Source organism: Harpia harpyja, chromosome 22, assembly GCF_026419915.1.
Source record: "Harpia harpyja isolate bHarHar1 chromosome 22, bHarHar1 primary haplotype, whole genome shotgun sequence".
NCBI lineage: Eukaryota > Metazoa > Chordata > Aves > Accipitriformes > Accipitridae > Harpia > Harpia harpyja.
Window position 1 is genome coordinate 14,152,814 of NC_068961.1, and position 14,154 is coordinate 14,166,967.

The 14,154-nt window shown below is 38.4% G+C and overlaps 1 protein-coding gene across 3 annotated transcripts in view; it reads right to left on the bottom strand.

Moving 5' to 3' along the window:
• The window catches only part of MGAT4A (alpha-1,3-mannosyl-glycoprotein 4-beta-N-acetylglucosaminyltransferase A), an 85,496-nt gene that overhangs the window by 50,760 nt on the left and 20,582 nt on the right, over positions 1-14,154 (bottom strand). For all 3 annotated transcript variants that reach the window (XM_052774120.1, XM_052774118.1, XM_052774119.1), the window contains 2 exons: positions 2,766-2,933; positions 74-214 (listed from right to left, as the gene is read on the bottom strand). In XM_052774120.1, coding sequence (XP_052630080.1) covers positions 74-214; positions 2,766-2,781 — 157 coding nt within the window. In that variant the 5' untranslated portion in view covers positions 2,782-2,933. The remainder of the gene's footprint in view (positions 1-73; positions 215-2,765; positions 2,934-14,154) is intronic.

A 14,154-nucleotide genomic window follows, 5' to 3' on the forward strand; every position in this document is an offset into this window, starting at 1 on the left:
ACAGTAATTTATATTACTAAAACTAGAAAGTCCTCCAGATAAAAAACATAAAATAAACATTGTATCAGCATACCTCCTGTCCTTCCAAGGCCAACCTGCACAGAAGGTTGAAGGCTTCCTTCATTTTTCAACAAATGAGGCAAATGGTAATAGATATTTGGCACTTGAAGAGATTTTCTACTTGTTAGCTCTTTTAACAATTTCAGTGTTTCATCTGCAAATATACATGAAATCAGTAATGGAGAAAAAAAATAATATGAAGTTTTATGCAGTGGTAAATAGTACAAAATTCCAAGCTTGGCCCTAATTGAAAAAACAGAAAAAATGATGCATTTTACTGGGCATTATATCTTGTGTACAAAGGAGGTGTTTTCTTATTTTAATGTTTTAAATAAGCAACGGCCAATATTATTTTCTGCCAAGTAATCTTGCTACAGATATAGTTAATACTTACCTGATCACATAAGACTTAATGTGTAATCACAGAAGTAAAAAATGCTCCATTCATTCAGGGGTTTGGTTTGGGGGTTTTTTTGTTTGTTTTTCCCAGTGAATCAAAATGGGAGGCTTATTTACCAGATTATTTTTTACTTACGCTTACAGAGCTCATCACCATGTAGTGATGCTACTGCAAATAACTTCTCAAAGCTACAAATACATATCGGAGTACGCTACACATACAGATACAAAACAAAAATAGCATTAAATATACAATTGAGATTTTGAGTATTTCTGCAATAAAATAAATGCTAACATGAATTTAATTTAGTCCATTAGAGTACTTAAAATAATTCTTGCTTCTTCTAGAGTAACTGCCTCTCACGATGTCCAGGTGGCTCTCAAAGTTGCAATAACCGTTTTTAAATTTCCCTGCTGTGCATATTGATTTTCTTACAGCAAGTGTGAAAACAACTCATTTCAAATGACAAATATGATAGCATATGGACCTTTGAAAATGTATGGGCTTTATAATATCAAGTTAAGTAAAAAAAAAATGTACTCAAGATTTCAGAGATAAAACTGAATTGTGAAGAAGTGAGAAAAGTAATGCCAAAAATGTCATTCCTCTCAGATTCTGACTGTAGCTTCTACAAAGATAGAAGGGGTTTGTTGTGGGTTTTGGTTTGGTTTGTTTGGGTTTTTTTAAATATTTATTTTGGGGTGAAACTAAATTCCTAACCACTTAAAATCTTGAAAAAAGCTTTGTAAATAGATGCCATAAGTAGAGATGCTTATTTTGATAGATTCTAATACAGGTACATTTTACTTTTCCTGCTAACATTTCCTTTAGCTTCAACTGCAAAAGCTGGACTAAAAATTCTGTCAAAGTATGACAGCTCCTTGTATGAATGAATAATGATCTACATAAAACAATCTGAAATTCTTTCAGCTTCAAAGATAGCAAATATTACATAGGATTATGTATACTTAAGTACATTAAACTTAATAAAAATCTATCTAACACTAAGTTCTGAGCACAAAAGCTCAGGAATTCAGACTTCAGCTGACTTCCCATCATGGCTCCATATGGAAAAAAGAGGATGTCCCAGTTAGGATCCACACATGGTAGAATGTTAAAAATGTGAATCAGTAACTTCAGCTGCATCAGAAGAGAATAACTCTCTATAACTATATTGTCTATAAGCAAGCTAACTAATTTTTAGAAATAAATGTGGTAATAACTTAATCATAAATCCAGTATCAAAATTACTTGACTTCCTCTGTGGTTGTTTGTTTTAACAGGAAAAACATACACACAGAACAGGAAGACGAGTCACAGACTATGTTAAATGTAACCTTTAACCGTACCATGCCTGAAGATCCAGGGAACTACGGAGATCAGGTGAGATACACCAGTGTCAGACAGAGCAATTCATCATTAATATCAGCACTGAGGGCCTATAATTGTAACAACCACCCCACCTCGCCCAAAAGAATTCTATAGAAAATAGTAACCCATAGCATAAATGCAAATAGACAACAGATTTTAAAAGCTTGATCCAGTTTTTTGATTTGCAAAACTCTTTGATTTTATTCTGCAACCTACCAAATCATACCTCTTGCCAGAAAGTTTATATTTATTTGTTATTCATTTCCTATCTAAAAAAATCACAGTGACTAAAGCAGTAATAGTGTGATTTTAAAAGTTAACTTCAGTAATCTGGTAAGTAGTGCAAAGTCGTTCTCCAATATTGCCAAACACAGCTCTCAGTAAACTTGAGCATCAGCCTCCAAAATAGGTAAAAGCTTATGGAAGATTTTACCAGTTTACCATTTAATCACTAGTTATTAAAAAGGACATTACCTGTACATTTTACAAATCATAACCAATACCTTAGCCTGTATGTTTTTACATCTTTGAGCTGACTTTTAAACATATTTTAATTGCTTCAAGTTCATTCATTTCTTCTGTTTGCTCACCTTTGCCCTCAAGGTTTACTTTATAAAGTGATGTAAATTATTGTCAAAATATATTCAATATGTTAAATAAGTAACCAGAAGTTCCAGACTTTGGGAGCTAGGTGTGGAATAAGTATTCAGTACCTAAAGTCATAAGAAGAAGAGTGGGTGGATCATTAAGAACAGAAATTGGAAAACACAGAACCCAAAAAAATCCCCACCAGATACAACATATTACACATTCTTTATTTGCACTGCTTAACAGTTTCATTCAGCTTTCTTGATATTAATTTCTTATTCTATAGTAATAAGAAGAGATATTGGTATTGCAGAGTTATAAAAAATAGCTCAAACCCAGTATGTACCTGAAAAATTATTCATTGCATTCTTACTCCCATTTGTTTCTGCTACTGCACGCCTGAACTGCTCCAAGATAGCGTTCAGCTCAGAAGAGCGTTGCAGAGTACGATGCTCAGCTATACGAAGACGTTCCTTCAAAGCATGAAATTCCCGTTGATATGCAATCAACTTTTCTAGAGAGAAAAAAGATGATCCTGGTTATTTTTGGAAACAAACACCTACAGACAGATCCAACAAGGGTCAGGGACTGCTCAGGTATGCGGCATCTGAAATCCAACCAAGAAGGGCACAGCCCGGCACAATCCCACCTGCGTGAGGCACCTTAGCATTTACACAGCGTACTGAGGGAAGAGTGAGCTGCACCAGACAGGGATGCAAAGCAGGCATTAAGGGGGGGGTATGCCCCTCACCGTAGCCACAGACAGGGGCAACCTTTGAGTGCCTATTACTCAGCACCACAAGGCAATTCTGAATCCTTTCTTGGAACAGATGCCCACAAACCCTTTCTTTTAAGAAGCACAATAGGAGTGGTGCCGTACAAAAGCACCGGTTATGCCTTTTGAAAGCCCCCTCTCTAAATACTTTGTAAGAATCGGCAGAATTTGACAATATTCCAGACGTACCAATTTCAAACCCAAGTTTTAACTTAATGATATTGTCAGTGCCTGCAAGAACAAAATTTTGATCAAAATCCTGCTAATGTAGACACATGTGTATTCTTTGAAAGGAGACCAAAAGAGAGAGGGAAACACCAAAACTCATTTGCTGATATATTGCCTATGCCCGTGCCACCCAGCAAAGTATCTCTGCTTTCTGCATCTTTCCTTCTTCCTATTGGTGATTTCCTTGAATCTCCTGCTCACCATCATCACTCTCCTTCAGCCAACCTACAGATATGGACTGGAGTATCTTAAGTGATTTTTATACCCTGTAATCAATATTCCAACCACACAGCTGTCATCCATAGACATATCTTTTTTGTTATTTACCTATTCATTCCTAGCCTTTTAGTACTGCAATGGTAGGGAAGCAGAAGTTTTGCAAGCAATTTGAATCTCTTCCTGTTGCGACATTACAGTAACATATGGGGTAAAAAAGGAATTACAGTCAACTTTCCCTTGTTAATAATGTTGCATTTCCTCCAACTTCTTTCAATTTACATTTATTTTCTTTTTTGTGGTTGGGATGTACTGTTCTGATTATGTTTAGAAAGCATAATTAGCTAAAATGCCCTCTGTTTTGAAGACAGAAAAATAAAAACATAGTTCACTACCTCTTAAAAACATTTCCCTTTCCAGCCTTATTTTCCTTTTTTTCATTAAAACCAAATGGTTACTGTTTTTGTGCCAACAAACCCAGAACACAGATGCTGGCCCACAGTACAGTGCTAGGCACACTACACACTGATGACTGAATCCAGACTGCTATTTGAAACAGGACTTGATACTTTAGTCAGCAGTATCAAGAAGGCCAGGAAAATTTTCTGAAGTTTCTGGCATGAAGGACCTTCTTACTTGCCAATGATAACCCAAAGAAATCAAAGATTGCTTGGAACCATGTCTACTAGTTACAGTAAGGTTACAAAATATTTTAACAGCTAAACGAATACAGAATTGTATTAGTGTAGACACCACACTCAAGTATGTGAATGATACTCCCTCCCCAAAATGAATGGGTGATGGCAGGTTATATAGATCCCTGTTAATTTCTGTATAAACAGGGAAGAACAGGTGAGCCACCAAAGCATATGCAAGGTTTTATTGAGGGCTTCTATAGCTGTGGATAGCCTCAGAAGCAGCCTGTAGCAGCAGGTCTCCCTTCTTGTCTTTCTTCATGGTACAAGATAGCAGACTGTCGTGGTTTAACCCCAGCCAGCAACTAAACACCACGCAGCCGCTCACTCACTCCCCCCCACCCAGCCGCTCACTCACTCCCCCCCACCCAGTGGGATGGGGGAGAAAATCGGGAAAAGAAGCAAAACCCGTGGGTTGAGATAAGAACGGTTTAATAGAACAGAAAAGAAGAAACTAATAATGATAATGATAACACTAATAAAATGACAACAGCAATAATGAAAGGATTGGAATGTACAAATGATGCACAGTGCAATTGCTCACCACCCACCGACCAACACCCAGCCAGTCCCCGAGCGGCGAAATCCCTGCCCCCCACTTCCCCGTTCCTATACTGGATGGGACGTCACATGGTATGGAATACACCGTTGGCCAGTTTGGGTCAGGTGCCCTGGCTGTGTCCTGTGCCAACTTCTTGTGCCCCTCCAGCTTTCTCACTGGCTGGGCATGAGAAGCTGAAAAATCCTTGACATTAGTCTAAACACTACTGAGCAACAACTGAAAACATCAGTGTTATCAACATTCTTCGCTCTGAACTCAAAACATAGCACTGTACCAGCTACTAGGAAGACAGTTAACTCTATCCCAGCTGAAACCAGGACACAGACAAACTTTAGCACTTCTGTTCTTCCTACTTTGAAAAGGCTAAACTTGTCTGTGACGGAGTCTGTATTTCTCCTGCAAAAATGGTGAGAACCCTACAGAACATGTGGTTCAGACTCCAGCACCTCAAGTAGGATGAATTCAAGTCTTCCTCTCTTGGCTTAGACAAATTCTTGGCAGAGACCATTTCTCTTTCTACACTTACTACAAGATAGCAGCACATCACACACAGTACTCCACTGATTCTGGTGCTCTAAGGAACAGCGGAGGCCTAGAGGGAACAATTTCCTTAGGAACACGTCAAAGAGTGGAGAACCGCAGTAGTTCCCTGCCACCTCCACCTAGCAAACTCCATAATGCAAAATCAGAAATATCTTATTGCTAAACTCAGCTTGTAAACAGAGATTAATATTTTTCTGCCTCCCTAGTTCAGGTAGCTAATATGAAAATGGGAATTACAGGACCCTTGTAATTCCACAGCAAATTAAAACTCTGTCATAAAACCACAAGAAACTTAGAGCCCAACTGAAAAGGCAGTTTTATCACATGAAGAAATGAAAACTGTAGTTTTGTATTAAGAACTACCAATACTTCCAACTCCTCCTTACTGAGGAGATGACACTTTCAGAGGAGGTAGCTGTTATAACACCTTTAAGTTACAATTAATATAATGTCAGTAATAAAAAGGTAATTAGTTAATTTCTTTTTAAAGACATTTAAAATTATATATGTGAACTTTTATTTTCATAAGTTATCATAGCAGGTTTTGACCAAAGAAGATAGGTTCCCAACTGTGACACTAATTCTTCTACTGGGAAAAATTTTACAAAGTAGTTCAGTCCTGAGGCTCCCAGTGAACAGTACTGGTATTACATTTATGGTACCCAAGATCTCAAAAGCATGAACTTCTTTAAGAAATACTAGTTGATTGGTTTGAAGTAGTCAACGTCTCACAGCTGCTTCAACCAGACATATCTGGGTTAAGTAGGCTGCTCTAAAAGATACATAAAACCCTGAGACCCATCCTTCAAAAATGTATGACTGATTTTTTTTTTTGTTAGGTCACAATATTATTCAGCCAAGTAAAACTATAAAATGCTAACATTACAAATATAATAATATTCTAAGTCCACTACACTATGAGTATTTTTCTGGTTATTTACGCAAAATTAAGTAAAAAACATTCTTTCCAAGAACTTAAGTAATTTAAAACATTTACATCTCCAACACTACCAGAGCTAGCACTTTTTGTGTATTTGGAGATTAATGTGTAATTTGCCTTTTGGTACTTGTTTTAGAATATGACTGCCTGTACTTTGAAACAAAACAAATTAAATTTAAATTTCTAATAGTTATATCTTTGGCATATTTGCAGTACTGCAAAACATTGATCAACTGCTCAGATACTTATTAAAAACAAACAAATAAAAACACAAGCAGCAACATCAAATTTCATCTCATACTGAAAGGCACTTACAAAAGAGAAAATACTTCTTCAGCTCTTACAGTACCACCAATCATGGTCACCACCTGTCCCAGACTTTAGAAAAGTAAGTGTCCCTTAAGGCATCAGGAGTTTATAAATACTCTAATTTGATTTTTCACAGTTCTTGACTCTTAAGTACTTGGGAATGAGCCTACAAGATTAAATTTAAGGATCTATTTTTACTTAAAGTTTGACTTAGCTCAAGTTTGTTATTTGCTCTCCCTGTCGTCCTCCCCCCCAAAAAAAGAAATAATTTGAAAGCTAAGTCTTTTCATCAAAAAATTAGGACTTTTTGAGGAGAACATGATGCTGTATTACACAGAAGTCCCATTTATATTTTAAATTTCACTTCTTTCCTCACAAGGAGGAAGTGACTGTAGAAGTTTCTCCAGAAATTCAAGGCAGTCTTTCTGAAATGTGTATATATGATGAAACGCCAAAGCCCAATTAGAGTTGAAAATCACCAGTGCTGTATCTGACAAAAAGACTAGCTTTGTTAAGTACATTAATAGCAAAAGGAGGTCTAAAGAAAACATTGGACCAGTACTTGTTGATTATAGTAACCTAATAGGGACAAATATAAAGCAGAGGCATTCAATGCTTTTTTTGCTTCAGTCTTTAATAATACTGATAGACCTTGGGCTGCCCAGTCCTCCAAGTTGGAGGACCACGAGTACGGGCTGTATCAGCTGAATGTTCACAAGTCCATGGGGCCTGATGGGATTAATCCCAGAGTACTGAAGGAGCTAGCAGATGTTATGGCAGTACCCCTCTTGATCATCTACCAAAGGCCTTGGGAGTCTGGGGAGGTCCCCGCTGACTGGAAGTTAGCCAGTGTTATTCCAATTTACAAAAAGGGTATGCAGGAAGACCCAGAAGACTACAGACCTGTTACTCTAACCTCAGTTCCTGGAAAAATGATGAGAAGATTATACTGTGTACTATTGCAAGGCATTTAAAGGACAATGCAATCATCAGGCAGAGTCAGCGTGGCTTCACAAAGGGAAAGTCCTATTTAACTAATTTGATATCCTCCTATGGTAAGGTCACCTGCCTCGTGGATGAAGGGAAGGCAGTGGATGCATTCTTATTTTTTTTTATTTTAGTAAAGCTTTTGATACTGTCCCTCACAGCATCCTTCTGGACAAGTTGTCTAACTATGAGATGAGCGGGTTCACGGTGCGCTGGGTGAAGAACTGGCTGAACGGCAGGGCTCAAAGGGTTGTAGGGAATGGGGCTACATCTGGCTGGTGACCGGTCACCAGCGGTGTTCCTCAGGGTTCAATTCTAGGGCCAGTTCTGTTCAATATCTTTATCAATGATCTGGATGCAGGAGTTGAATGCAACATTAGCAAGTTTGCTGACAATACCAAACTGGGAGTGCTGTCAACTTTCTCGAGGGACAAGAGGCCTTGCAGAGGGCCAGACTGGAGCACTGGGCAATCATCAATGGCATGAAATTTAACAAGAACAAATGCTAGATTTTGCACCTGGGACAGATTAACACCAGGCACAAGTATAAATTGGGAGAGGAGTGGCTGGAGACCAGCCCTGCGGAAAGGGATCTGGGGGTGCTGGCTGGCAGCAGGCTCAGCATGAGGCAGCAGTGTGCCCTGGCAGCCAAGAGGGCAACCCGCACCCTGGGGTGCATCAAGCACAGCATAACGAGCTGGTCAAGAGAGGGCATCATCCCGCTGTATTCAGCGTTGGTGCAGCCTCACCTGGAGTACTGTGTGCAGTTCTGGGCTCCAGAATTTGAGAGGGATGTGAACGCATCCAGAGGAAGGCAATAAAGCTGGTGAAAGGGCTGGAAGGCATGTCCTATGAGGAGCGGCTGAAGACTTTCGGCTTGTCTAGTTTAGAGAAAAGGTGGCTGAGGGGCAACCTCACTGCTCTCTACAGCTTCCTGAGGACGGGACATGGAGAGGGAGGTGCTGATCCCTTCTCCCTGGGATCCAGTGATGGGACACATGGAAATGATTCAAAGCTGCACCAGGGGAGGTTTAGACTTGGCATTAGGAAGCATTTCTTTACTGAGAGGGTGGTCAAACACTGGAACAGCCTTCCTAGAGAGGTGGGCGATGTCCCAACCCTGTCAGTGTTTAAGAGGCATTTGGACAATGCCCTTAACAACCTGCTTTAACTTTTGGTCAGCCCTGAATTGGTCAGGCAGTTGGACTAGATGATCGTTGTAGGTCCCTTCCAACTGCGATATTCTATTCTATGACAAGCTGACTTGTAAAGCATTGTATATACAAAAAAGTCAATGGTGTAGCTGATATTTTCAAAACACATTTGACCACTTAGTGTTTTATTGTTCAAAGGTTTCTCTAAAACCTAAAGAAATTGAATTGATTTCACATCAAAAAGTATAAAATCACTTTTTTTTTATTGCTGTTACAGTAAAAAGAAAAGTACTGAGCCTAAAACCATAAAGGAAACAGTCACAGAGATCAGTGGTCACCATCATGAAGAAAGTTTTTGTTTCTACAATGTTATAAATTACTTTTCTCCTTCTTATGCTGAAACCTAGAGTACTTTAAGAAAACAAAGGAAGGAATTCAGACAGTAAGTTATTGGCCTTATACAGCTGATGGAAGAACCCCAAACATATCCGTTTTCTGACAAATAAAACATCCCTCTAACAGCAGCTGTAGCCAATATCAAATGCATTTGGTCTCCAATAATTTCAGCATATAGTCATATATTTATTTAAGAATAATATACTACTTTACATTGAAATGAGGTGATGCTTTTCTGTACTTTGCTCTGGAAGCCAAAAAGATCAAATAAAAATAACTAGCCCTCATACTTCAAATGAAATATCTTGTTAAGAAAGGACTTGAGAACTGAAAGCATTAATTCTTCATCATTTACTCTTAAACTCTAGTAGTTTCAGCAAAACTCCGGAAGCTAAAACCTAAATATTTTAGCTGGCTTGATGCTGCGCACTTCTTGGAAAGTTAACACTATGTCAACTCACTCAGTAGTTTGTTTTCCCAACTTTTTTTCCATTGTTGCAAGATGTTCTCCTAAATATGCAGAACCTAGAATTTAGACAAGCTCACTTACAAGTTGATGCAGTATTTTGAAAATTAAAAATTCAAATCAAACTGTGAAGGTTTGCAAGGTTTTGACCAGAGATGGAATCTCAGTTCTCAGCCTACCCTTCCTCCTCTGGGTTATTTATGGTTCTCCTACTAAGCAACTGTTTTTAAAAAAAAAAAAAAAAAAAAGTCATTCCAAAAAGACACCATTAGCCTAAGATACAAACTCAGCCCATTCTCCTCTTAGCCACACACGGTCTTGATTACATCATTTGATTTTTGCTCCAAATTTAGACAGCTCATAAGCAAAGTTTTAAACGAGATACCAATTTCCTAAGCTCAACATGGAGTTTCTGAACATCTCAGCATATATCTAGTTTCTTAGTTTTGGGTTTTGTACTACTAGTCTAATCTGTTTATGTACTTCAACCCATGATTTTTAAGAGCAAAGAGCTTTGCCTTGGGATAAAAAAGGGCATCAAAGTAAAGGAACAAAAAATATGGTATAGTTTGAATTTACAAAAGCATTTTGCAGATTATCTCAGCTCAACTACAACAGCAAAAGCAGTCTGAATTGTAGGTAAATTACCTGCACTGACAGAATGCTCACTGTATCATAATTCCAAGTGAAACACATACTGAGCAACAAAATGGCAAAAATACCGTGGAAACAACACGACCAAAGCAACTCTATGGTTATTCAGCTTCAGTGTCATTAAAAATCATCAACAGCTCTTAGGTTTTCTGTTCATGTTACTTTTTTAGCAAAACAAAAATTTTTAACACCCCAAGCCTGTCAGTGAGGAAACTACTTTGGGTGTACTTTTAAATTGAGTGGAGTACAGACATCTATAGAATCAGCAAATTCTGCTGCCTCTGACTGTTTGAAGTTTCACCATAAACCACCCACAAAGGAAATGGAGATGGGCCAGTATCAAAGAAAGAACCTAGGCACCTAACCTTCAATTGCAATGCACTTTTGAAACCTGTACATATGTGTGTGTGTTGACATTAATCTTAAAACACAGAAAGCACAGTTGAATAGGATTCCTGGTCAAGATACTGGTATTATTAAAGCAACAATCACCAGAAAATACTCAATTCACTATTTAGAAATCTGAAGAACTACTTAGATCCACCAATGAGATTGCAGGTGCAGTATTTTTGAGAGCATGTAAGTACACAATGATCTTGACCAATGCATACATATATCGATACATGAAAATTCACAAGATTTTATTTACATACCTTAGGCAGTAGTAGAAGAGGAACACAGAGGAGCATGTATTCAGATAATATGCATACACATCCGTCTTTGTTAACATTGCAGCAGGGAAAGGAGGTACAGGCACTACATAAGCAGAGATGTTTTGTGACCCTCTAGAGATGCCTCTCTCAAGAAATGGGTTAAATAGTGGACAAAGAAAAGGGGCCAGAAACCATCTAAAAAGGGAAGTTTGCATTTCTGGCAATGTCTGCAAAGCTTCTGATTCCACATAGCCTGCAACAGCCATATATGATAGCCTGTGCCTCCAGTAAAAACCCTGCCACTCTAAAAAGAAAAAAAGATATGTGGCTGCTGTGTAATATGCCCCCATGCTCCCCCCCCCCCCGCTTATTTTGGGGGGGGGGGGAGCATAGGGAGGTAGAAGAAAACAGTATTGCATGAAGACCCTTACAAACCTCAAGAACGTTTCAGCGATTCTCATTTAGTATTGCCATTCTCCCTCAAGGAAAGCCTTTTACTGTCTGCTAAAAGAAGCACCATCTACAACACAAAAAGCAGTATGAAAGCTTTGCAAGCTGTTATTTATCTTATCAATTAAGCAGGTTCACATACATGTTAAATCACAGGTCATTTCCACAACTGGAAATGAAACATACTGAACTAAGGTGACTGTAATTAAGGGGGGGGGGGGGGGGGAAGCAAGCTATAAATTACTCAAGAGCTCTATGGTGGTATGGCTGGTTGTCTCCAAAGGCAGATGCATCAGACGACAAGATCAGAAAAAGCTTTATGACCTTCCCATATCAACAGCAGGCAGTTGCATCTTCCTTCAAACCGCAGATCAGCTAAATACCCAAAGTGATGGATCTGCCACACAGAGAAAAAGGTAACCAGCCACAGACTTGACACTCATAAAGGACAGCAAGACAACTACAGAGGGCTTAGCTTTACCACACTGTAGGCCTGATTTATATTTCCTGCTCTTACCCAACTGAACTGTTGAAACCTCTCGCCCCCTTTGTTCATTAAATAGGAATAGGAAGAATTGACTGCTGTCTGACACACCGACAAAAGGCTTTGGTTGGCAACAAAGCATTGCACGCAAATATTCAATTAGTAAAATAGGTAAGAGCGGGAACAGAAAACTGATAAGGCAGGACCTCTCCTCTATCCAAGAGGCAGATATTTAAATAATTATTCAAACAAACAGCATCTCACTGGCAATAGTACTAAATTCACTAATGTAACAGTTAAGTTTATGGCCCGCCCTCGTGACAACCCTTTCAGTTTTTGTCTTCCAACCCCAGGGGTCCCTCTCCTTAGACCCTCACTCAAAACCAACAAAGCCTGCACCTTCTGGAAAAAAACCAAACCAAAACAAAAAACAACAACAACAAAAAAAAGGTTTCAGCTGAAGCAAATTGTGCTACAAGTTAAAGGTTCCACAGGAAATGTCTCATTTTTCTATATACTCTGTTGAAGAGTTATTAAACTGCCATTAAATAAATGTTTGAATCTGTGAGAATACAGTGTAGTAAGTGCTAATTCTGGTACTTTTGTGATTAGTTATTCCACAACTCATTTACTCCCACTATAAGAACCCCACAGTAGTTACCGTCATGCCACAGGTTAGAGACAGTAACAAGCTTCCTGTATTAATTCGATACGCTTTCATCCAGGTTGTTGATCAATTTACAGGTTGATACAAAATAGAGCTCTTAATGGACAGACAGCTTCCACACTGAGTTTTTCATAGAATCAGTGGGTGTAGCAAGAGCAGGTTACTCTTCAATGAATTAGGGCTTTGTCAACATGCCAGCCAATTCAATCTGGCATAGCTTTTACAAGAATGTTTCTTTGTTTCAGCTACGTAAGGTAAAAAATTAAGTTCTGCACTTCCCCTAAAATCTGTTCAGATGCTTTATGTGATCCATGAAATTGTGCTATCAAGTACACCAGTATCCAGTAAGTCATGACAACACCTGCACTGACCTGCACTTCACTCTCACAAAGATGTACGCAACATGTATTTTTTAGACCATACTTGATCCGTAATACCCAAGTACCTTACAAGCTATCGCATTTGCAGTATCACCTGATCAAATAGTCATCTTTGTCCCTCACAAACAGATATCCTTTTAAATGAAAATCCTGCTATGCTAATATGTGGCGGACTAAATTATTTCCAATGTCAGTCAAAAAAAAGACTGAATTCCTCTAGTAAATCAAAAGAAATTCTTGCTACACTAGCACTTAAGTAATTTTCAACTTCATCTTAAAACTGACACTTTTTTTTTTTGACAAAGGCTAGATTTCCTATTTTGTGCGGGTTTTGCAAAATGTAACTGTAAATACCGTTACCCAATATTGTGAAACAAAATCCTGCTGTCATTGCACTGTACAATCATCCAGCATCCACATAAAGATGCACAGACAAGAAATATATAGTGGCCTTTACTGAGGAAATACAAACATTGCTTCCACTGCCCTCTGGAAGTGACTCCAGAGCTCAGAAGATATTCACGAGGCACAAATCAAGCACCGCATTCTCAAATGTCCAACTGAGGAATGGTTAGCAGAGGAATTGTGAAACCAATCACAGAGGCATGGCCAAAAAGCTGTCCACACAAGAGAGATATTAAAGATATTCCAGAGTCCACCTGTGACATTTAGGCTTATAAAAACAGCAAAACATTGTAACAAGCTGAGGTAATTATCAAATGTCAAAACCTGTACACAGGCACAAATCGTATTTATAATCAGCAATGTCAAACAGTGAAGAATAAAGAAGGTGTTAACAAAATTTGCCCCCCAAAATTAAATCTTAAATGTGCTTACAAATCAGACTCTGATTTTGCCTCCAAACTGCCTAAAAGCTGATACAAGGTGTCCTTGACATGTTACAATACATTACCATGGATGACTACTCCCCATGAGCTAATTAGCTACCTTGCTCTTAAGTGAAATTAAAACCTTTTATAAGCAACTTATGATGAGTTATAAAATCTGAAGCAGAAAAGTAATCAACTATGCAAATACAGAATAAAGCAGTATACTGTAAATGCTAACAACAGACATGCTATAAATAAAAGCTCTTAAGAAAACTGCTCAAGGTCAAATTTTATCAGTCCTCTTTGAACACTTGATCCTGTGGGCCTTTTTACTTACAAAGTTTGT